Source organism: Pantherophis guttatus, chromosome 1 (assembly GCF_059756535.1).
Source record: "Pantherophis guttatus breed Tessera chromosome 1, ASM5975653v1, whole genome shotgun sequence".
Taxonomy (NCBI): Eukaryota; Metazoa; Chordata; class Lepidosauria; order Squamata; family Colubridae; genus Pantherophis; species Pantherophis guttatus.
The window spans coordinates 348,897,428-348,922,217 of record NC_142063.1 but is presented as its reverse complement, the minus strand read 5'-3'; the positions used below and the strand labels follow the sequence as shown (position 1 = coordinate 348,922,217).

Below are 24,790 nucleotides of genomic sequence, written 5' to 3'. Positions count from 1 at the left end.
AGGACAGTTTGCTCTTCCTTCCTTGGCTGTTCTCCTGGGCATTAATGCCACCCTGCCCTTCTTCCGCTGGCACCCAGAAGTGCCAGTGGTACCGTCTCCCTCTTTCTCTGCCCTTTTGGGTGCCCCTTTCCGGACACACGGCTCTGCTGAGTGCTGCCCATTGGTGGAAACAGGGATGAGCAGAACCCGCTGCATTTAACAGAATAACAGAGTTGGAAAGGACCTTGGAGGTCTTCTAGTCCAGCCCCCTGCTCAAGCAGGAGACCCTAGACCATGCCAGACAAATGGCTGCCCAGTCCCTTCTTCAAAGCCTCCAGGGATGGAGCGGCCACAATTTCCAGAAGCAAGTCGTTCCACCGATTAATTGTTCTCACTATCAGGAAATTTCTGCATGGTTAGATTGGATTTCTCCTTGGTTCCATCCATTGTTTCCTGTCCTGCCTTCTGCTGCTTTGGAGAATAGGTGGGCCCCTCCCCCTCCTCTGTGGGAACAGAACGGGATGACCCGCCTTGGCCAGCCTGCCACGGCCAACTCACCACCGAACAATTCACTGCAGGCCAATGCAACAATTTTCTTTCATTGAATAAAATAATATTAAACATTATTTTTTGTCATTCACCTTTCATTTTGTCCCTCCTTTTGCATCTTTTCTTTAATATTCTATTTCCCCATTTCTTTGATATTCAGTTAATTTTTGTCCCGTGGCAACTTGCCCTACGGGGAGTTGGCCTTGGTGAGTTGGCCGTGGCCAATTCTTTAATCTTTAATCGATCGCACAAATAAACAAACTCTCCATCCGCGCCGCCTTGACGCTTTTCCGCGGAACGGAACATCAGCGAAGTCACCATTTCTCCAAATTGCATCTACACGGCTGCAGGCGAGGCCAGCGGTGCGCAAAGACAATAGACCCTGCTCGCGTGTTGGGACGTGTGTTTAAAGAACAGCGCCTGTCCCAGGGATGGCGGGACGGACTTGGGGTGGGGGGTCCATTCGAGTTGGCTGGAAGAGGCTGCAAGAGGGGGGTGTCAGCGAGTGCAACCTGGAGAGCAAAGGTGTTGGCTTCTGAGTCATTTGAATGCCAGGGAGGAGGAAGGAGCGTGCGAGCCTGAGCCGGGGAGGCACCCGGGATTAACACAGCAGCTGCCAGACACCGGAGCGACTTCCTTCTGGGCGAGAGATTTCAAATCAAATTCTCCTTTAACCCCTCCCCGCCTTGGGCTCCTGCCTCCTACCTGGTCATGGAAGGCGAAGCAGCAGCAGCAGCCAAGGGGCCAAGGTCGGCCCCGAGCGCACCAGAGCCTTTATATAGCCTGAGAGAGTGCCTGGCCTTCCTTTGACACCTCGGCTGGCTGGGCACCCTCTCCATCATGTGGCAGGCAGTTCTGGCATACAGGAGCTATCTCATCGGCGTCCTGACGCCCCTGGTCTTCCTCCCTCTGCCTCTGGCCCTCCCTTACAAGGTAGGTGGCTTTCTCCATTCCAAAGAGGACATTCCCAAGAGTTCAAACTTTTTTTTTTAAGAAAAACAACCAAATTTATTGGCTGGCATTCTGGCGGTGCGTCAATTCTTTCTTTGAACAGAAAAGCGCAAAATGGCTTTGGAGGGTTTTTTTTTTTATGAGTAGGGGGTCTCTGAAGTCCAGTGAAAGAGAAGCGAAAGGGCCGGCGGATAAATGAGCCACAGCTTCTTTGAGGTTTCTACTTTTACGTTTCTTTGTTTATTTAGTTATTACATTTATATCCGCCCAACACCCAAATGTAAACCAGCTTGCCTCTTCGGCCTTGGACAGCGCGATGAGCTGAAGAGGCAAACTGGTTTACATTTGGGTGTTGGAAAGTGGTTTTCCTCTTCAGCAGGATGAGAAGTTGGAGGAAGAAGGCAGGTTTTCAGTTCATTGTTTGCTATTCTTTAAACCATGGTCAAGGTGGACCATTTGGGAATATCTGATGGCAGTGCCCATGAAAAAAAACATGGTGCCAGCAAGAACAAACAACCCATAAATGCAGCGAAGTTTGCCAAACACAGAGCAAACACGCGTTTGTGGCAAACTTGGGGTTGTGGCTGCCACAACCCCAAGCGTCAATGTTTACGTTTCAGTTCACCGGTTTAGGTAGGTAGTTGGCATGTGCCATCCACTCCCAACGTGCAGGGAGTAGTAATTATCATTAGGATCAATGACTTCAGAGGCACAAACCACGCAGGTTATGGGAACAAGCGCCGTAAAACCATCTAAAACCAGAGAGACAAAATGAGAAGACTAAATCCGAAGGTAAATTTAAAAAAAAGACAATCCCTGGTGTTGCAGAAAGAAACTGGCAGAAGGATGAAGAGGGAAGCCGAGCCAGGCGGCAAGAAGAAGGGATCCTCAGGGTTGGGGCCACTGCCAAAAGGGCCCTGCAGTCACCACTGCTCCAGGTGGACTTCCTGAGGTCCCCAGTGGCAAAGCAATGGGGGCAGGGAGGATTCCTCCGTTGGCAGCTGCTGGGAGCCCTGGACCACTGCAGCTCTTTCAATTCTATCAGGAGAAGCTTTGCAGCTCAGGGTTGAAATGGGGGGTCCTGGGGGCTCTCTGAGCTTAGCTGTTTTCATGCAGATGTTTCATGACCCAGCTAAGGAACATCATCAGGAGGAGGAAGAGGAGGAGGACTGTGGGGTCCTTGGTGCTGTCTGAACTTGGCGGTTTTCTTACAGATGTTTCATGACCCAACAGGGTAACGTCATCAGTGCTAGTAAGGAATAGTAAATTGAGGGCAACCCCCCTTTCCTTCTATCACTGATGACGTTCCTTAGCTGGGTAATGAAACATCTGCAAGAAAATAACCAAGCTCAGAGAGTACCAAGGAGCCTCCCCCCCTTGTTTCAAACTTGACCCCCCCCCCAAAAAAAACACCGACAAGAGGGAAGGGCACCTGCAGCAGAACCAGCTGTGACCCAGACTCTGCATACCTCCCTAAAGCTCTGCTTTAAAGCCTCACTTTGTGACTGGAGGCTGGAGGAGAATGACACACACTTTCCTTCGGCATGGGGGTGGGGGGGTGAGGAGCTGACCCGTCTTTAAAGCTGCCCTGGTACTAACCGCTTGTCCTTGGTGACTCCTCCTGCACGCACAGGCTCCTCTGTGACTTCGCAAGCCCCGTTTCTCTACGTGATCCTTGGTGTCAATATTTAGTGTTTAAAAGCAGCTTCCAGGTGGAGGGGGGGTGGGGGGCAACGGGTCTTCTGGCTTGAAGTGGGGCTGAGGGGCAGGTTCGCCTGGGATGGTTCTCCATGGATTTGCAAGGCAAGGAGGAGAGCGTGGAGCATGTCCACCAGGTGGGAATTCAGCTCCCATAATCCCCAACCGGCAAGTTTGGGAACTACAGTTATAGTTGAGGATCAAGGCTGGGGGGAAAAAGGCCCACCAAGTGGGTTTAATTCATAGATATGTCAGCTTATCAGCATTATTGCTGCTTTTCTGGTTTTCAGTGAAATCTAGTGTTTTTCTCTTCTTCCTCTTCCACTTCTTCATTTTCCTTCTCTTTTGAGGATTTTATTTTTCTCTTATTTTTGCCTGGCCCGGCTCCTTAAAGGAGAAAAGTATCAATAAAGTACAAAATGAAAAGCCTTGTCAGAGAAAAGGCATAGGCAACATTTTAAAAACTGGGATGAATTTGGAGCATAGAGAGTTATTGAAGAATTAGAGGGGATTGTAATCTAATCCCTGCATAGAATGTTCTCTGAGTGTTGATTCCAGGTTAGAGAATATTTAGAAATGGTATTTATATTTACTGATATGGAGATATGTTATCTTGGAAGATTGCTTTCCTTTGACCAAGAGTACAGGTAATCCTGGCTTCCTTTTACCGCTAACTCTTAGAATAGAGAAGAGAAGAGAATGACAGAGTCGGAAGGGACCTTGGAGGTCATCTAGTCCAACCCCCTGCTTAGGCAGGAAACCCTATAGTACCATTTCAGACAAATGGTTGTCCAATCTCTTCTTAAAAACTTCCAGTGTTGAAGGTTTCTTCCCAACATATTGCTTTCTCCACCTTTTATTCAGCGTGTCGTGATTCTTTCTCAAGCTTTTAACCCCACTGTAACCTGTAAAGGAGGAAGAGCTAAGAGAGCCCAGGCAATATTAAATAGATCCCAGTCATGATAAAATATCAGAAATTCAGAAGAGGAATCTTGGAAGGGAATGTACAGAACATCTAGTAATATTCAATTCCACGTTGCTGCCCGCCCTTTTTAAAGTGGCCGAGAATGAAAAGTATTGATCATGTTCAACCACCTGCTGAGTGGAGGAATAGGGTCCTTGCTTGGTGACCTTCCAACTTCTGCTGAAACATCTCCAGCCCAGGAAGGCCCACCACTACTCTGGCACCCGCTTCCTCTTCCCCTTAGAAAATTCTTTTTGGTGTCCAGGCAAAGCCCATTTCCTTCTCACTTATCCCCAGAGCTTCGTGCCTGATCTTCTGGGACAATTGGGCCTCCGTCTTCTAGTCCACCTTCATCTGGACTAGAGGAGCTCCTAGAGGAGGTCTCTTCTAACTTCTCTTTGATTCTGTGTTTATTCTGTCATTGCTTTAGTCTGTTATTCTATTATTCTGCTGTTTTGTCCCATTTTATAACCCGTCTTGCAAAAGTTAAGGGAATCCCTGCAGTTTTTAAATGAGTCACACGGTTGTTAAGCGAGCCTGGCTTCCCCATTGACTCTGCTTGTCAGAAGGTCGCAAAAGGGGATCGGGGATCACTGGAACTGTCATAAATATGAAGCAGTTGCCTTTGATCATGGACCATGGAGACGATGCTGCAACGGTTGTAAGTCTGAAAAATGGTCGTAAGTCCCTTTTTTCAGTGCCCGTTGTAACTTCGAAAGGTCTCTAAACGAACTGCTGTAAGTCAAGGACTCTCTGCACTTTCATCTTGGTGGCTTGTTTTTATAGTCAATTAAATCTGAAATGAATTCAGGAATTTGTTTTCTGAAGAATCCTAATTAACCTGATCGTGAAGTCCTCCAACTTCCCCTGAGATTCACCCAGGATTTCCCCATCAGAGGGAAGAGATTTCCTTTCCGTGGACACCAGAGAAACTTCCCTTCGTGACCCCTGTGTCGTTTTCACCTGATAGGCTTGTTTACCTCTGGGATGAGACACCACCAGGAAACCATCGGGCCATTCTAGGCAAGACAAGGAAGTCTAAGAAGGCAGATGGCCTGGGTGAATCAGAGTTACGAAATCATTGGTTGGAAGAGACCTCGGAGGTCCTCTAGTCCAGCCCCCTGTCCAGGGCAGGCATCTTCAGACCATCCCAGACCCCTGAGTTCAGGAGGGAGGCTGGCCCACAGTCAGGAAATCCCACCTTAATTCAAGCTTGGTCCTTCTTTTCTCTCCATCGGTCCTTGTCTTCCCCTCTGGAGAATCAGTGCACACTCTCTGCCCTGGGACAGCCAGGAAAAGGAGGAATTTTCTGACAATGAGAATAATTAACCAGTGGAACAATCTGCCACCAGAAGTTGTGGGTGCTCCATCACTGGAGGCTCTTAAGAAAAGAATGGACAGCCGTTTGTCTGGAATGGTAGAGGGTTTCCTGCTTGAATAGGGGGCTGGACTAGAAGCCCTCTGAGATCCCTCCCATCTCTGTTGTTCTGTATTCTGTTATTCAGTCGCCTCCTGCATTTTGCACAGGTTGGCTCACTGCTCCTCAGTCCAGAAATAATTAACTGCAGATTAAGAGCCAAGAAACTTTCAGCCTGGCTTTCCATGTAAACACGCATCTGACATAAACTGGGACCTCCATGAAGAATCTGTGAATCGGCCGGCACAGTTTAAGCCAGCCCACCCGAGTGTCCGGTGCAAATAGCCAGGCGTGTTTGTTGAGTTCAAAGCATAGAAGATTTTATTTTTGCAACTTGTACACAAGACTCTTATTAACTATGGGCAGTCCTCGACTTACATACACAACTGAGCTCAAAATTTCTGTTGCTAAGTGAGACAGTTGCTAAGTGAGGTTTGCCCTTTCTTGACACCGTTGTTAAGTGAGCCACTGCAGCGGTTAAGTCAGTCACACGGTTGCTAAGTGAATCCGGCTTCCCCGTTGACTTTGCTTGTCAGAAGGCCGTAAAGGGGGATCACGTGACCCTGGGGGACTCTGCGACCGTCATAAGTCCATGCCAGTTGCCAAGCCTCTGAATTCTGATCACGTGATCACGAGGAGGCTACCACAGACGTACGTGTGGAAAACAGTCATAAGTCACTTTTTTTCAGGGTGTTTGTAACTTTGGACCGTCACTAAGTGAATGGTTGTAAATTGAGGATTACCTGTAATGAGGAAAGCCAAATTGGCACTGGATCAGGGTCAACAGAATCCAAAGGGGGCTGGGTTGGGGTCTCTTGTGGCTATGCAATGACTCCAAACTCATGACACGCTTAACTCCCGCCCCCCTGCTCTGCTCTTTTGCCCATTTTTGCCCAGCTTCTCCCGACTCCTCTGCCCCCCCCCCTTCCCCCCACATCCTGGGAGAGCCGGCAGGGAGTTGCTGCTCCTTGTGAAGGTGCTCGGGAGCTCTTCCAAGCCGGGAGAAGCCGGTCTGGCCCAGCCAACGGGAGGTTCTGGCCTCCGAACGGAAATCAGGACTTCCAGCTCCTGCTCACGGGGGACACCGGCAGCCCTTCCAAGAAGCAAAGTCTGCTGCTGTGCGCCTGGCAATCTTTAAGCCAGGCGGGGGTGGGGGGGGGGTGGGGGGGTGGGGGGGTTGCCCTGTCAGCTCCAGCAGGAACCCCAGGGCAGCAGGAGGGGGAGGGGAGGAGAGCCAGGAGGGCAAAGGGCATTCCTTGGCCGAGTTCAGGATCTTGCTTGCTTGCTCTCCCTCCTTTCTTTCTTTCTCTCTCTCTCTCCCTCCCTCCTTCCTAGCTTGCTTGCTTCCTCCTCCTCCTCCTCCTCCTCCTCCTCCTCCTCCTCCTCCTCCTCCTCCTCCTCCTCCTCCTCCTCCTCCTCCTCTTCTTCTTCTTCTTCTTCTTCTTCTTCTTCTTCTTCTTCTTCTTCTTCTTCTTCTTCTTCTTCTTCTTCTTCTTCTTCTTCTTCCTCCTCCTCCTCCTCCTCCTCCTCCTCCTCCTGCCTGGCTCAGGAATTCTGGGACTTGAGGTCCACAGGATGTCATAATGTTGCCCTAGTCTCCCACCCCTGACCTATCCGATTGCGGGGCCTCTGTCTGATGCTAAATTTGGCCTGTCTGCACAGGACGTTTCCCTTTGTCCTGGGACTGGAAGACCTTTTGCAAACCTCAAACAACTCCCACTAATCCCTCCACACATTGGCAAATATCCGTAGAGCACAAATGATGCTTGCATGTCTCCTGAGAGCACCAGAAACTCCGGGCAGCTTCACATTTTTTTTTTAAAAAAATCCATCATATAATAAAAACCCAGAACCTCCCAGACCCCCCCTCCCCCCCAGCCCTGCGGCAGCAACGACGCAATCAAATTGGCCACTTAATTGGCTCCGTCTCCATCCGGGGTCCCCAGGCCCCTGGGCAAGACCATGTTTTTGGGCCCTTGGGAAAAGCAGCAGGGTGTGTGTGTGTGGGGGGGGCAACCCCATCTCAAAGGGAACGAATGATGTTCCAATAACAGAGCTGGAAGGGATCTTGAAGATCTTCTCAAGCATAGAGAAGAAGGGGCCACCACCGAGGAGGCCTTTTCTCGTGGTTTCACCAGGTGACAGTCCGTAATCAGCGGGGCCTGTAATGCCCTCCGTCTCCATCCTGTGGACCCCATGACTTTCACAGGTCCTTCAAACAGCCTGGCCCCAGGTCCTGCCCTCTCCCCTTGGATTGTGTGGGGAAACGCAAAGCAGTTACAGCAAAACGAGCACCTGAATGGTGGGGCATCTTTCCCAGACTTTTTCAAGCCTCCGTTTCCAGTCAGGAGGAGGAAGAAGGAAGCCTGGCCAGAACCAGGCAGCTTCGTCTCCCCTCCCTCCCGCTGGGACAGGCCCTTCCGAGGCAGTCACGGGGGCAGAGCTGCGGTTACCTGCCTAATTACAGGTCTGGGTTGCCCAAGAGGCCAAGGTGGAAGCAGCCCAGGTGCTCCAGCAGAGCAAACACACCCAAGATCTGGGCATCGGATCCTTGCAGCCGAAGAAGTGGGTGCTTTTGAAACCAAGCAATCGCGTGCAGGCACACACAAGCACACACAGCTGTGGCCTTAGAGTCAGGCGGAGGAGAGGACGACCACGGAGAGAATCTGGCAGGTAGACCAGGGCTGTCCCGTTGGTCTTGAGCGATTTTCTCTCTCCAAAGAGAGACGTGGCCCATCCTGGGGGCTGCTTGGGGTCACCTTCAGGTGTGGATCAAAATTTCAAGATGGCAGCCGAGGTGGTTTTTGACGTGGGTTGCCCTCTTGACCTCTTCAACCACCCGCTGTGGACAACCCTGGGGCTGCTTCTTCTACCATACCAGCAGCTCTGGTGTTCCTCATCTGTGACTCAGGACAGAATAACAGAGTTGGGAGGGACCTTGGCGGTCTTCTAGTCCAGCCCCCTGCTCAAGCAGAAAACCCTAGACCATTTCAGACAAATAATTTCTCCAACCTCTTCTTAAAAACCTCCAGTGTTGGAGCATTCACAACTTCTGGAGGCAAGTTATTCCACTTATTAATTGTTCTTAACTGTCAGGAAATTTCTTCTCAGTTCTAAGTTGCTTCTCTCCTTGATTAGTTTCCATCCGTTGCTTCTTGTTCTGCCTTCAGGTGCTTTGGAGAAGAGCTTGACTCCCTCTTCTTTGTGGCAGCCCCTCAAATACTGGAAGGCTGCTATCATGTCCCCCCTGGTCCTTCTTTTCATCAAACTAGACCTACCCATTTCCTGCAATTGTTCATCCTATGTTTTAGCCTCCAGCCCCTGAATCCTCTTTGTTGCTCTTCTCGGCACCCTTTCCAGAACCTCAACATATTTTTTGTATTGTGGTAACCCAAACTGGATGCAATGCCTGGTCCAAGGGTCATTCTGGCTCGGACCAGGGGCTGTTCTGAGCACTCAGCGTTGCCCAGAGGGGCACTCAAGGCTGGGCGGTGCTGCCCAAGGCTGGTCAAGAGGCCTAGGAAGGGCTAAGGGCTCTCCTGGGGGATGAGCTTGGCTTCAGGGAGAACGTCTCTTGGCAGCCAGGTACGGCTGGTGGGCACCTCCTTCTTCTGCAAGTGTTTCTCGGGTGATTTAATTTCCTTGCAAAATGTGGGCTTTCCTGGCATCCTCCCATCCATGACCTGGTCTGGTTCAATCCTGCTTAGCTTTCTGAGATCACTCCAGGTGCTGCTGCCCAGCTTGGTCTTCTGGAAACGGTCCCGACGTGAAGAAACAGAGCAGAGTTTCACAAGCATGGGAATTTACAGGTGTCCCCATTTCAACTTTCCAAGTTCTTGCAATGGTCTCGTTCTCTGGGAGGCTCCTGGGGTTGACGCCCTCATCTGGGGGTGCCCAGGTTATGCAACCCTGCAGAGGCAAATGCTCTTCCTGGTTTCTTAGCTCCAGGCCTGCCTGGAAGCCTGGGAGTTGGACCCGCCAAACATGTCAGCCTTGACACGTGCTTTAAGACGGGTGGACTTCAACCCCCAGAATTCCCCAGCCTTTATGTTTTAAGATGGGTGGACTTCCACATGCTTTCTGGGGAACTCTGGGAGTTGAAGTCCATCGAGTTCAAAGTTGGCCTAGGAAGATCTAGATAAACGAGGAGTCCAGCGGCACCTTCTCCAATTCAGAAATTTTATTAAAAGGCAGAAGAAGCCTTGGTTGGCAGCCCCTCATCAGATGCCCTGCAGCAGCCAGACTCATATAGCACTTAAATCCTATTTTCTTATTACAGTTTGCTCACTTTACGGTTCTTTTGGTGTTTGCAAAACCCTGGTGGTGTCTTTTCCCTCTTACAGAGGTGATTGAAAGAGAAGTGCCGCTGGAGAGCAGATGCCTTCCCAGGGAGCTCCGGATGGCAGCCCTGCCCACTTGGCGCCCTCAGTGCCCGAATCCTCTTCTTGACTGGCTTCTCTTCTTCCCCCAGGAAGCCCAATGCGGCTACACTATCATCGTGATGGCCATCTTCTGGTGCACGGAAGCCCTGCCCCTGGCGGTGACCGCTCTCTTCCCCGTCCTCTTCTTCCCCCTCATGGGCATCATGGACTCCACCACGGTACGCCAAGCAGGGGCGTCGGGTGGGCCGAGGTGGGCAGGGAAGAGGGAAGGGACCAACCCCACAGCTGATGCTGGCTTTGCTTGGCACGATAGCAGAGTTCCAGTGTTTGAGGGGCTGTCAGAGAGAAGAGGGGGGTCAACCTATTCTCCAAAGCCCCTGAAGGCAGGACAAGGAACAACGGATGGAAACCAACCAAGGAGAAAAGCCACTTGAAACCAAGGAGAAACGTCCTGACAGTGAGGACAATTAACCAGTGGAAGGGATTGCCACCAGAAGTTGTGGGGGCTCCATCACTGGAGGTTTTCAAGAATAGACTGAACAGCCACTGCTCAGGAATGGTACATAGGATAAGGGTGTCTAACCTTGAGAACTTTAAGATTTGTGGACTTCAATTCCCAGAATTCTGGGAGTTGAAGTCCACAAGTCTTAAAAGTTCCCAGGTTGGACCCCCCTTTGATAAAAGATTTCCTGCTTGAGGAGAGGGTTGGACTAGAAGACCTCCAAAGCCCCTTCCAACTCAGTCATCCTGTTACTTTGCTTCCCTGCAGGTGTGCATGGAGTACCTGAAGGACACCAACATGCTCTTCATCGGGGGGCTCCTGGTGGCCATCGCTGTCGAGCACTGGAACCTCCACAGGCGCATCGCGCTGCAGGTCCTGCTCATCGTCGGGGTCCGGCCTGCCTTGTGAGTACTTCAGGACAGGGGCTCAGGGCTGGGACCTTCCCCTCCCCTCGTGCCCCTTGATTGAGCCCTCAGAAGAGGATGCTTGGGGGGAGGGCTCCTGTCAATGGGCTGGTGAGCATCCCTCGGGTCCCTTCCGCCTGGTGGACCTCAGAGTTACCCTAGAGAAGGCCTGTGCAGCCTTGATGAGGTCATCTGCATTACTGCCTAGTGGGGCAATCAATCAGAACAGAGCTGGAAAGGACGTTGGAGGTCTTGTAGTCCAGCCCCCTGCTCAAGCAGGAGACCTTCTACCAAGGATGTCCAACATTAGAACTTTGAAACTTGTGGGACTTTAATTCCCAGAATTCTGAGAGTTGAAGTCCACAAGTCTTAAAGTTCCAAGGTTGAACACCTGAAGATCTCCCGTTCTGGACAAATGGCCGTCCAGTCTCTTCTTGGAAACCACCAGTGTTGGAGCAGCCACCACTTCTGGAAGGAAGCTGTTCCACTGATTGATGGTCCTCACTGTCAGGAAGGTTCCCCTGAGCTTCAGGTTGCTTCTCTCCTTGATCAGTTTCCATCCATTGGATGTCTGTTGAGATTCTCAGTCATCCAGGTCATGGTTGCCCCATTGCCTCTTGAAAAAGCCCCTTTGGGAATTCCATCCGTGGCTTCTTGTCCTGCCCTCAGGAGTTTTGGAGAATAGCTTGACTTCCTTTTCTTTGGGGCAGCTCCTGAGATATTGGAAGACTGCTATCACGTCATCCCTAGTCCTTCTTTTCATTAACTAGACACACCCAGCTCCTGCAACCGTTCTTTCTATGTTTTAGCCTCCAGCCCCCTAATTCTCCATGCCAAATGTCCGGACTAGTTCTCAGCCCCAACACTTGGCGTGGGGCTAGGAAGCCCCCCTGGTGCCCTGCGCTGTTCACCCCAAGCAGTGCAGCTCCTGGAGGGCTCCAGCCCGGACAGGCTCAACCCTCCCTCTCCTCCTCCTCCTCCTCCCTCCTCCAGGCTCCTGATGGGCTTCATGGGCGTGACCGCCTTCCTCTCCATGTGGATCAGCAACACGGCCACCACGGCCATGATGGTGCCCATCGCCCAGGCCGTCCTGCAGCAGCTGCAGAAGTCGGAGCTGGAGCAGAGCGCTGCGGAGCAGGGGATCACCCAGAACGGGACCATCAACCGGGCCTTCGAGATGCAGGAGGCCCCCCCACAGCAAGGTAGGGGTCCCGCTTGCTCTCAAAGCTTCCTCCCGGGACGATGTTGGTTTGGCTGGGGCTTCCTCATCCAAGCCCTGGGTCGTTACAGGTAGTCCTCGACTTACGACCGCAATTGGGAGCAGAATTTCCACTGCAAAGCAAGGCCGCTGTTAAGTGAATCACGTAGTCATTAAGTGAATTTGGCTTCCACCGTTGACTTTGCTTGCTGGGAAGTTCGCAAATGCCGGTCATATGACTCCCAGGTACATGCTGTGTGCCAAGGGCCCAAATTGTAATCATGTGACGGTGGAGAGGCTGAAAATGGTCATAAGTGTGAGGACTGGTCATAGGTGACTTTTTTCAGTGTCACTGGAACTTTCAATGGTCACTAAATGAATGGCTACAGATAGACCTCAAATTATGACCGTCATTGAGCTTGGCGATTACGGTCCTACGTTGTAACAGTGGCAAAGTGGCTCACCACATGATTGGACCCGATTTTATGACCTGTTTTTGTGGAGGTCGTTAAGCAAACCCAATGTAAATACCGGTTTCTGGCAAAAATATCCCCCATCATGGTCACATGACCCAGGGGTGCTGCAAACAGTCGGTTGCTGAGTGCCAAAAATGTGGTCACATGACCGGGGGGAGGGGCGACACTGAAGCTTTGAAACTGAGTTGTAAGTAGCTTTTGGAGGGTCTGTTGTAACTTCAAGTGGTCGTAAGTTGAGGACTCCCTAGTCAGGAGAATTTGCACCTCCCCTTAGCTCTGAGCAGTGCTGGAGAGAAAGAAATGAGAGAAGGGGGGGGGAGGTTTCTCTGCTATGAATTTTTTTTGGGGGGGGGCAAAATCCTGTGGACAGTCTCAAAAGGAGGTCCCCCCCCAACCAGGAGAGCTGTGAAAATAATAAATGCCCCTGAAACTCCACTTCTGCTTTCTGAGCTGTGGAACCGAAGCTTTGTGTCTCCAATCACACTTGGCCAATAAAGAATCTTGTACTGTATTCTTAAAGTATTTCTCCCCTGCTTTGGAAGACTTCCTTTCTAGGGACAGCCACACTGGCTGGGGGATTCTGGGAGTTGAAGTCCGGACACCTTAAAATGGAGAAACGCTGGGCTGAATTAAGCAGGCACCAACCCAGGGCAGCCTCGGGCACTCTCTGGCCTGAAAAGCAGCTTCCCATGCAGGGAAAGCTATCTCCAGATCGCCCCCTGCTGGTGTGGCACCTCAAACGATGGGTGATGCGCCCAGTGCCAACCCCTCGCCCATCTCCCTGGCTGCTGGGGCAGGCCATGGTTTTCATACGGCTGAGTCTGGCTGCCTCGGCCTTTGCTGGCCTTGAGGTCCTGGGAGCTCTCTTTGAGCTTGCTTGGTGGCTTCCTTGCAGACTTTTCCTGACCCAACTGGGGGACATCATCAGTGCTAACAGAGAGGTGGGTTGTGGGGAGGAGGACTGTGGAGTCCTTGGTGCTCTCTGAGCTTGGTGGTTTGTTTCCAGACATTTAATTACCGGACTAGCACTGATGATGTTCCCTAGCTGGGTCATGAAAGGTCTGCAAGAAAACTGCCAAGCTCAGAGAGCACCAGGGACCCCCCAGTCCTCCTCCTCTTCCTCCCAACGCCCCCTCCCTTCTAGCACTGATGATGTTCCCTAGTTGGGTCATGAAACGTCTGCAAGCTCAGAGACCACCAGGGACCCCACAGTTCCACCCTGAGCCACACAGACTCCCTTGGTATCAGCCATCTCCTCATCTGAAGCTGCCAGGCTACTAAGAGGCTCCCAGAGACGTTCACTGGGCATCCAGAGGCCTTTTTAAAGAGCTGGGACAGATGCCCACCGAGCCTCTCTGCAACAGTCCCCCCGTGTGGCTCTGGGTCAGCCTCGGCTGGGGAGGGGCCTGCCCCTTGTCTTGTGAAACGGGGAGCCTGGGCAAAGCAGCAGAGTCCGGGAGCCAGGCAGTGCGTGGCCTGTCTCTTGCTTGCCCGCTGCCCTCCCGCCCAGCTTGCTGACGGACCCTTCCCCCCTCTTGTGAACCCCCAGCCAACGCCCACCTGCAGGTGGTGGTGAAGGAGAAGGTGCCCGAGGAGGCTGAGCAGAAGCTGGACGAACACCTGCAGCAGCTCCAGCAGAAGCACCAGACCTTCTGCAAAGGGATGAGCCTGGCCGTCTGCTACTCTGCCAGCATCGGTGGCATCGCCACCCTGACGGGCACCACCCCCAACCTGGTGATGAAGGGGCAGATGGACGAGTAAGTCTCCCTGGCATCCCTGGAGTGGGGGGGGGGCTCCTCCATGGCCCAGTCTCTCCGGGCATGGCCCATTTCCAGGTTTCTTTCCCAGAGTATTTAGGGGTGGGGGGTCCAGAAGGGTCTCCCTCCTACTTTCTCCATCGCTCCTTCCCAGGTTCCAGGTGGCTGATCTCTGCCTGCTAGCAGAAGCCCCTTATTAAGGGCTGGAGGATGCTTCCCTTCTGCAGAAGAGACCCCTCCCCCCACAAAGGGATGACTGTGTGTGCGGAGAGGGTGGCTGGCTGCTTTGAGCAGGGGGTTGGACTAGAAGACCTCCAGGGTCCCTTCCACTGTTATTCTGTACTCTAAAGCTTTCATTGGAGTGCACCAGCTGCTGAAATAGAATCCTAGGGCTGGAAGGGACCCCAGAGATCTTCTAGTCCAACCCCCTGCTAAAGCAGGAGACCTTATCTTATGCCATACCGGTCAAATGGTTCTATTTTTGACAAGTGATGGAGCCCCCACAACCTCTGGAGGGAAGCTGTTCCACTGGTTAATTGTTCTCACTGTCAGGAAATTCCCCAATTCTAAGTTGAATCTCTCCTGGATCAGTTTCCATCCATTGCTTCTCCTTCCATCCTCCCTCCCTCCCTCCCTCCCTTCCTGAATGATAGAATCCTAGGATTGGAAGGGACCTTGAAGGTCTTCCAATCTAACCCCCTGCTCAGGCAGGAGACCCGAGGCCTAGACCTTCTTCAAATCCTCCATTGATGGAGCCCCCACAACCTCTGGAGGGAAGCCGTTCCACTGATAAATCGTTCCCATTGTCAGGAAATCCCTCCTTCGCTCTAGGTTGCTTCTCTTAGTTTTCCCCCGAAAGGGAGCTGGTCAACTGAGGATGGCACATTTCCTGGTATTGTCCTTGGGCCACCTGCAGACCAGTCTCTCGTAGCCTTGGCCACTTTTAAGATGGGGGGGCTTCAGTGGCCAGAATTCCTGCCCCAGCAGAGTCTCCATCGGAGGCTGAGACACGCTGGGCGGTTTCTGCAGCTGTGGGGGTAGGGGTGCTGCAGAGGGCACAATGACGGGGCTCTCTCCTCGCCAGGCTCTTCTGCCGCAATGACAACGTGGTGAATTTTGCCTCCTGGTTCACCTTTGCCTTCCCCGCCATGCTGGTGTTGCTGGCCCTCTCCTGGCTGTGGCTGCTGCTGATGTTCCTGGGCTTGGAGTGAGTCTCTGGGCTCCTTCTGGCCGTGGGGGAGGAAGCGGGGGGGGGGCTTGTGGAAGAGGCCACTGGGTTCTCTCATGCCCCCTTCTTTGGGTCGGGGGCTGCGCCTGGCCTCCATCAAAGGGACTCAGTCACTCACCAGAGACCCTGAGTGGACGGAGTGAGAGTCAGCCTCTCCAGAGAGGCCTCCTGCCAAATGACCCTTCCAGGACAAGGCACCGGGTCGTGTGGGGGGGGGGAGAATCCCCTCTGCTGGCTGCCCCACATCCTTTCCCCTCCGACCTCCCAGCTTCAAGAAGAATTTCGGCTGCGGCATCAGCGAGGCGGAGAAGCAGAAGTCCAAGCAGGCCTACAAAATCATCAAGAGCGAGTACCGGGCGTTGGGCCGGATGAAGTTCTCTGAGGCGGCCGTCCTCATCCTCTTCATCGCCCTGGTGGTCCTTTGGTTCACCCGGGAGCCCGGCTTCATGCCCGGCTGGGCCAACGCCCTCTTCAGTGAGAGGGGGAAAAGGTGAGGAGGAGGCTGTCCAGCTCGGGTGGAGGTCTCGGAGCTCTGGATAATCTGCCTTTGGGTCCTCCCCTCGCCCCCCACCCCCGGGGCTGCATTTGAGGCAACCAAAGACCCCCCTCCCCCCGGTCCTTCAGGCCTCTCCCTCCAACCCCGTCTCAGCCGGAGGGGGCTGAGTGACACTGGACTCCGTCTTACAGCCACATCACAGACGCCACCGTGGTCATCTTCATCTCGTTGCTGATGTTCCTGATCCCCTCCGAACTGCCCAGATGTTCTTCCGGGGCCCAGCAGGAAGGTAAGCGGAGAGTGCCAGGCTGGCAGAGGGAGCAACCTGGGGAGCCCTCCTGGCAGACACCCCCCCCCCGGGAAGGCTCAAGCAAGGGGCCTGGAGCGCCTACACTGTGCTGGCGCCTCACTTAGGAGCCCCGAGATCCGGAGGGGCCTGGTGGAAGAGCCTCTTCCTCCTTCAACATCTGCCATTCCTTCCTGGCAGTCAAACAGCCTTTCGGTGGTCCACATTCACTGGTCTTTGAGCCAAGGAGGGAGAATTGTGGGTCTCCCCTCCCCCTCCCCCAGCTGCCCATCTAAAACTTCCACTAACCCAAAATAAATTGGGGGGAAGCAGAGAGGGGAGAAAACTTCAACAACAGAAGTTGGAGTTTAGATTTAGGAGGATCCACATAGTTTTATTCCGAGAGCGTCTCCAAACCTGGCCACTTCAACTCCCAGAGTTCCTCACCCAGATGCCTGAGGAATTCTGGAAATTGAGTCCACAAGTTTCAAAGTGGCCAGGTTTGGGGACCCCCGATATCCCCACCCATCCAAAAAACGAAGGAAGACATTAGGCAGGGGTCTCCAAGCTTGGCAACTTTAAGCCTGGCGGACTTCAACTCCCAGAATTCCCCAGCCAGCAAAGCTAGCAAAGCTAGCTGGGGAATTCTGGGAGTTCAAGTCCGCCAGGCTTAAAGTTGCCAAGCTTGGAGACCCCTGCATTAGGCCCCTTCTGGCCAAAGCAGCCCAGTTTTGACCCCGAGGACATTGGGAGGGGAGGCAAAGTGGGGTGACTGGTTCCATCTTGAGAGGAAGACCCCCCTCCTCAAGTTAACACAGCAGCACCAGGGGGGAAGGTCAAGAGGAAACTGGTTTGAGGGTGGGGGGTGAACGGCCTCCGCAAAAGCCGGAGCAGAGTTCCGGGGGAGCCACGGGGCTCCGTCCCTCAGGTCAACCCCTGCAGGCATCACCTCTGCTGGGAGGGCGGGGGGGGTTTAGAAGGGAGGGGGACTGGAAGGCGGCGGGAGGGGGGCTTCCTGACCCCTCCCCCTCCCCGCTTCTCTTGCAGGCGCCCCGGGGCAGATCCGCGCGCCCCCCGCCCTCCTGGACTGGACCACCGTCAACCGGCACATGCCCTGGAACATCGTCATCCTCCTGGGCGGGGGCTTCGCCTTGGCCAAAGGCAGCGAGGTGAGGGGCGGGGGGCCTTTCTTTCCTTCCCCTCGTCGCCGCCGGCAGAGACCTGGCGCCCGCGGGCCGCCTGCTGGGCACCCGGAGGAACCCCCAGCGGAGCCCGCCTTCCTTCGGCCCTTTCCCGCCACCAGGGGGCGCCCGAGGCCCGCCGCATCCACGCAGCGGCCGAAGGGAGCGAGGCGGGCATCGTGGCACCCTCCGCCCGGAGCAGCTGCGGAGGCGCCTCTGATGCCCGTTCCGGAGGGGCAGCGCTGCAGGTGGACTGCCTTCCCCTCTGACGGCTCCTCTCGGGGCTTTCCAGGTCTCCGGCCTGTCCGCCTGGCTGGGGAACAAGCTGACCCCGCTGCAAAACATCCCCCACCCGGCCATCACCTTCCTGCTCTGCCTGCTGGTGGCCGTCTTCACCGAGTGCACCAGCAACGTGGCCACCACCACCCTCTTCCTGCCCATCCTGGCATCCATGGTGAGAGGGCACACAGAGCCTCCCTGGCCGCCCTGAAGGATTCAGGAGGGAGGGGGAGAAGGGAGGGGAGGGGAGGCTTCCAGACCAGTCAGGCAGCCAGCCCTCCCCCACCAGGCTGAGACCCTCTCTGCCCCCGCAGGCCCAGGCCATTCAGCTGAACCCCCTCTACGTGATGCTGCCCTGCACCCTCGCAGCCTCTCTGGCCTTCATGCTGCCGGTGGCTACTCCGCCCAACGCCATCGTCTTCTCCTACGGCAACCTCCGCGTCATCGACATGGTGAGCCCCATCCCTTGTGGGGGGGATGTGGGGGGGTGAAACTGGGGTCCTTTCTTGGCCCGGCAGAAACAGCCCATCCTCCACCATCAGTGGGGCCCAATTAGCCGGGCTTGAAAGCGAAAAACCTGCCCTGTCCCTTCCTTTTCTTGCCCAGCTTGTGGGCTGGAGCAGCTGCCTGCTTTCCTTCACAAAACAGCCTGAGGTAGACTGCCCTTGGATACGGAGGCTCTAGAAGCCTTTTCCTGCTGGATTCTTAAGTTGCTGTTTCTTGCCCCCCTAGGTCAAAGCCGGGTTTATGCTGAACATCCTGGGCGTCCTGACCATCATGCTAGCCATCAACACCTGGGGGATCCCCATGTTCAACCTGCACCAGTTTCCAGCCTGGGCACATGTCAACGCCACCCACTGCTGACAGGAGGAAGAGGGCCCCCCGAACTCAGAGCAGCTTGCCCGGCCCTGAGCTGGTTTCTTGGGCATCCCGTTGCCTCGCCTCTGGGGGCACAACATAGCTCAGACTGGCCCAGCCCTTGAGGATGGACATGGGTACGTTGGCACCTTCAGGCACCAGCCTCCCTTGCCCTGAAGGATGCCCGGCCTGCCGTGTGCCAGTGAGCGAGAATTTATTTCCTGTCTAAACAGCTGACAGTCAGCAACCCTGGAGGTGGCCTGGCGCAAGGCTTGGGGGGCTACCAGTGTGCGCACGGGTGGAGCAGCTTCTGCAGGGCATCTCTGTGCCAGCCACAGTCATTCTCAAAGTGCCCGCTCCAGGCCAGGCCCCCAACATCTGGATGCAGCTGCATGCCCAGAACCCGGCCTGGCGTTTCACTCTCAGCTGGGCTGCAGAGTCTCAGGCCAGGGCCGGTCCCTGGGCTCCCTCCGGACACAAGGAGACCGGAAGGCGGTCAAATAAACCGGTTTTCAGCCAGTCCTTCCTTGGCAGATGCCACTTTGTGGGAATTTCAGGGCGTTGAAAATACAGGCTGTCCTCGACTTAACAACCACAATTTCCATTGCCAAGCGAGACAGTTGCTAAGTGAGTTCTGCACCATTTTATGACCTTTCTTGCCACAGTTGTTAAGTGAATCACTGCAATTGTTAAGTCAGGAACATGGTTGCTAAGTGAATCTGGCTTCCCCATTGACTTTGCTTGTCAGAAGGTCGTAAAAGGGGAATAGCGTGACCCCCCCGGGACTCTGCGAGCGTCATAAATGTGAGTCAGTTGCCATGCATCTGACTTCGATCATGTGACCATGGGATCGAGAGTATGAATAACGATCATAAGTTCCTTTTTTCAGTGCTTTGAAAGTCCCTTTTTCCAGTTGTAACTTCGGTCACTAAATGAACTGTTGTAAATCGAGGACTACTGTAGCCAAGGGGGGCACAAAAGGACCTTTTCCTTCCCCCAGCTCAGCAGGAGGGAGGCCCCCCAACGGAGGTTGGGGAAAGAGACTGGGCCACGGAAACGTGCTGGGGAGGGGGGTCTCTAGCCCCGGAGGGGGAAATCGCCCCCTATTCAGGAAAGAGAATTGCTATTTGCACCCCCAACTCCCTATTGGGCATGGGGCGAGGGCTCTCCCCAGGGAAGCAGCAGGTGCCTCCAACCCTGGGCACCTTCAGAAGCCCCACTACCTGTTAGAAGATCAGCCGCCTCACCCAGAAGATCCCAAAAGGTTTGAGGTGCAGGATGAGCTTCAGCATTCGGTTCCTCCCAAGGCCTCAAAGGTCTTCAAAGAGCAGAATCCTAGGGACCTTGGAGGGCATCTAGTCCAACCCAGGGGTGAAATCCAGCAGGTTCTGACAGGTTCTGGAGAACCGGTAGCGGAAATTTTGGGTAGTTCGGAGAACCGGCAAATACCACCTCTGGCTGGCCCCAGATGGGGAGGGAATGGGATTTTGCAATATCCTTCCCCTGCCACGCCCACCAAGACCACCATGCCCACCAAGACATGCCCACAGGACCAGTAGTAAAAAAAATTGGATTTCACCACTGATCCAAACCTTCCTTCCTTCCTCTCTCCTTTCCCCTCCCTCCCTCCCTAAATCATAGAATCCTAGGGCTGGAAGATACCTCGGAGGTCATCCAGTCCAACCCCCTGCTCAAGGCAGAAGTCCTCATACCATCCCCGTTAAACGGTTCTCCGGGCTATTTTTGAAAGCCTCCAGTGATTTGATGCTGAGATGGAGAACTGGGGCCTTCTGCCAAACCCACTTTCACCAGGAGGGGGTGCTGCAGAGTTCCCAGGCACCCCATACAGAATCTACTATGGGTCGTAGCCTCAACCCACCTCTCTGCTTCCCCTTGTAAAACAGCAGGATTGGAGGGGGGCTTAAGTCCATCCCTATTTTGTTCCTTCCCCCCAGTCATCCTTTCTCCAGGCTGACCAAAAATGCTGAACAGACTCTGATTCCTGGATTTCAGAATTCCCGCACCAGGGAAGAAATGCACCTGTGTCCCTCACGTCACACCTCAGAATAACAGAGTTGGAAGGGACTTCGAAGGTCTTCTAGTCCAGCCCCCTGCTCAAACAGGAGACCCTCCACCATTTGAGACAAGTGGCTGTCCAGTCTCTTCTTTCAAACCTTCATTGTTGGAGCACCCACGGACTTCTGGAGGGAAGCCGTTCCATTGATTAATTGTTCTCGCTGTCAGGAAATGCCTCCTTCGTTCCAGGTTGCTTCTCTCCCTGATCAGTTTCCATCCTTCCACTGCTTCTTGTCCTGCCTTCTGGGGCTTTGAAGAATGGCTTGACCCCCTTCCTCCTCTCTGTGGCAGCCCCTCAAGACTGCTCTCCTGTCTCCCCTGGTCCTTCTCTTCGCTAGACTAGCCAGGCCCAGTTCCTGCAACCGTTCTTCGTATGTTTTAGCCTCCAGCCCCCTAAAATCATCTTTGTTGCTCTTCTCTGCACTCTTTCCAGAGTCTCAACATCTTTTTTTACATTGTGGTGACCAATACTGGATGCAGGACTCTAGGGGTGGCCTTACTAAGGCTTTATAAAGTATTAATACTTCATGTGATTTTGATTCTATGCCTCTGTTTATACAACCGAGGATTGCATTGGCCTTTTTGGCTGCTGCCACACACGGCCCGCTCATATTTAAGGGATTGCCCACTAGGACTCCAAGGTCACTCTCACAATTACACATCCACCCACGAGACCGAAATGAGGACCCAGATTGTTGGGGCAAGAGGCTGATTCTGTAAACCGCTTAGGCAGTGGCGAAATCCAAATTGTTTTACTACCTGTTCTGTGGGTGTGGCTTGGTGGGCGTGGCAGGGGAAGGATCCTGCAAAATCCCCATTCCCTCCCCACTCCGGGGCCAGCCAGAGGTGGTATTTGCAGGTTCTCCAAACTGCTCAAAATTTCCCCTCCTGGTTCTCCAGAACCTGCTGGATTTCACCCCTGCAGTTAGGGCTGCCAAGCAGTGTGAAGTCTCAGTGCTATTAGAGTTTGGGGCAGAAATTGGCTCTCTTTGAGGAAGAAGAGGCTGACACGCTTAGTGGCGGTCATTGGGGGACCCCAAAAGGCTGCAGGGGGCATTTTTCCCTTCACCCTGGAAAAGCCGCATCCGTTTCTCCCCTTCACAGGTATGCAAACCAAGCCTTTGCCTCCTCCCTCCCTAGACGGTGCTGGGCACGGTTGTGGCTTCACTCCTCTGCAGGCTGTAAAAGCAGTCCTTGACTTACAACCATTCATTTAGTGACTAAGGTTACAACGACGCTGAAGAAAGTCATTTTTGTCTGATTTTCACACTTATGACCGTTGCAGCATCCTCGTAGTCACATGATCAGAATTCAGATGCTTGGCAACTGGCATGGATTTACGACGGTTGCAGCGTCCGGAGGTCGCAGAATCCCCTTCTGCGACCTTCAGATAAACAAAGTCCATGGGGGAAGGCTGATTCACTTAACGCCTGCACAATTCGCTTAACGACGGCATCAAGGAAGGTCGTAGAAGAAGCGAGGGAAATCCTAAGCAGAGCTGTCAGTCAGGGCACAGCTCTCTAACAACGGTCTTGCTTAGCGGTGGAAATTTTGGAGTCCCTTGTGGTCACAAGTCGAGGACCACCTGTCCCACTTCAGGGAAGGGAAGCGGTCAGGAAGAAGGAAGGCTCCTCCTGCCGAGGGCCGATGGAGGGGGCAGAAGCCTCTTTGGAGCAGCCTCTGCCAGGCCAAGGACGACAGAGGAGTTGCAGGGGCCCCCCCACCACAGCCCTGGGCTGCAGGGCCTGTCCTGACGAGACTTGCAGAGGATTCCAGAAGGTTCCCTCAAGTTGCTGTGTGTCCCCCAGAGCGCCCCTTGACTTGTGCCTCATCTTCTGAGGCGGAGGACCTTCCCCCGTGCAGGAGACAGGCCTCCATCAATCATTCCTCTCCCAGGGAGCAGCTCCCCCCCACCCCTCCCCCACTGGCCGGCCCCACTTCTCACACCTGGTGCTTCCCTTTCCTTTCTTCATGGCGCTCTGCTCTCCTTAAGCTATTCCATTGGCCCATATTGCAAAAGGGGCACCGGATGGTAACAACACATTAGAGCAATCAAACTCACAGTTCATTAGCCAAGAGTAGTAGAGTTGCTTTGGATAACAATTTGGGTGCCTTATAAGTTAAATAGATAGTAGATAATATATGGATGGATGGATAGATATAGATATATAGATATAGATAAAGATAAATAAGAGAGAGAGATACAGAAAGAGATGAGAGATAGAGATAGATAGATGATAGATATAGTTTTATAGAGAGACGGGGAGGGAGGGAGGGAGGAAAAGATTCATGATAGATGATGGATGATGGATGGATGGATGGATGGATATACATACAGACTAGGGGAGAGAAAGAGAGAAATAAAAAACCCAGTAATGATCACCAAGGATGAACCCTAACAGAGACCCCTCAAATACAATGTTTGTGCTTTAGGGAGAATTAAATCCAACCCCTTCCCTCCTTCTCCCCACCAATTGATCTCAATCCTTTATTCCAAGGATCTCCCAACTTGCCAGCTTTAAGACTTGTGGACTTCCACTCCCACCTATGCTGGTTGGGGAACTTTGGGAGCTGAAGTCCACAAGTCTTAAAGCTGGCAAGGTTGGGAAACATCCCCCCCCCACTTTATTTCATTAAATCAAGTGAGCTCCCCCGACTGACATTTATTCCACTGAATAAATGTATGAATGTAAAAAGGCCTCAGATTCCTGTTGGCTTTTTCCTACCATAATAAACTATCCCAGTTTTCCTACTACTCATGTTTCTCCGAAAACAAGATCCTGTCTTATATTTTTTTGACTCCTGAAAGAAGCGCTTGGCCTTATTGCCATGCGCTCCAAAGCCCGGTTGGGCTTATTATCAGGGGGTGTCTTATTTTGGGGGAAACAGGGCACGTGGTTTTATTCAGGGTCCCAGAAACATTTTCCTACGTTTCTTTTGAAATTACAAACCACGTGACCAGCAAGTTTCTTTCTTTCTCAAATTGTGAGCAGTTTGACACCCACATGCAAGGACCCCACTGGCATCCACAACTGGGCACAGCTGCCAGCGAAGAGGATGCGAAACTTTGCAATTAGAAGACTTTATTCTCTTTCCTCCCCCCTCCCCCAAACAGACTGTCAAGCTGCTAAGGACCTTATGCTCTGAGGACATAAAAGTTCCCCATTGACTCTGTCGGCTCCTTTATATTTATATTCCTCCCTTGGTTAGTTTTATAAATAAATCAGGATGGTGAACTTACCTAATACTCCTCCCCCCTCTTATTTTCCCCATAACAACACAACCCTGTGAGGTGAGTTGGGCTGAGAGAGGAGAGAGGGACTGGCCCAAAGTCCCCCATTAGGCTTTCGTGACTACGGTGCAACTAGAATTCTCCATCTCCTGGTGATGGGTGCCAAGTCAGCGAGACGTCTGTCATCCCTAAGGAAGGACTAGAGCTCCCAGTCGCCTGGTTTCTGGCCTAGGTCTTAATGAGTAGACCCAACTGGCTCTCATCTGAGGTTCGCTCCGTCTTCCCTTGCAAGGCTGGGAGGGGCTCTTGGTTCTGGGGTGGCTCCTCCTAGCCCTCCACAGCCTTCAGGCCAGTTGGAGGGACCCCCCCTCGTGCCTCTTAAGCCCTCTTAGAGGTGGCCTCCCCACCCGTGGTGCTACTTCCCCACTGGGCTAAAGAAGAGGAGGGCCCTGGCGTTTGTCCTGGAGCCAGAGGTGGGTCTCAGCAGGTTCTGAGCAGTTCTGGGGAACCGGGAGTGGAAATTCTGACTGGCCCCGCCCCATCTCTCCTCTGCCTCCCAAGTCCCAGCTGATTGGGAGGAAATGGGGATTTTGCAGTAACCTTCCCCTGCCACGCCCACCAAGCCACGCCCACAGAACCGGTAGTAAAGAATTTTGAAGCCCCCCACTGGTTGGAGCCCCCACATTCCGCCACCCCCTCCCTGCCCCTCTGTAGGGAGGGAATCCAGGGCTCCCCAGCAGCAGCAGCCCCGGCTGGGAAGGGAGCTTGGAGCGCTCTGCAGATCCCAAGGGCGCCTTTTCTTCTGGGCTTTCTTGGTTTTTTCCTTGAAAACGTTTTCTGAAGAACCGGAGAAGCTTCTCGGATGAGAAGTGAAACG

General features: G+C 53.4%; 1 protein-coding gene across 1 annotated transcript; it reads left to right on the top strand.

The window, feature by feature from the left end:
* Positions 1-796: 796 nt before the first annotated feature.
* Positions 797-23,921, top strand: SLC13A2 (solute carrier family 13 member 2). Its single transcript, XM_034424503.3, has 12 exons — positions 797-1,461; positions 10,030-10,158; positions 10,710-10,846; positions 11,840-12,048; positions 14,070-14,277; positions 15,362-15,484; positions 15,774-15,995; positions 16,193-16,290; positions 17,335-17,456; positions 17,761-17,922; positions 18,062-18,199; positions 18,480-23,921. The coding sequence occupies exons 1-12, from the start codon at positions 1,369-1,371 to the stop codon at positions 18,609-18,611; spliced, it is 1,773 nt and encodes a 590-aa protein (XP_034280394.1). The 5' UTR covers positions 797-1,368; the 3' UTR covers positions 18,612-23,921.
* Positions 23,922-24,790: the final 869 nt, after the last annotated feature.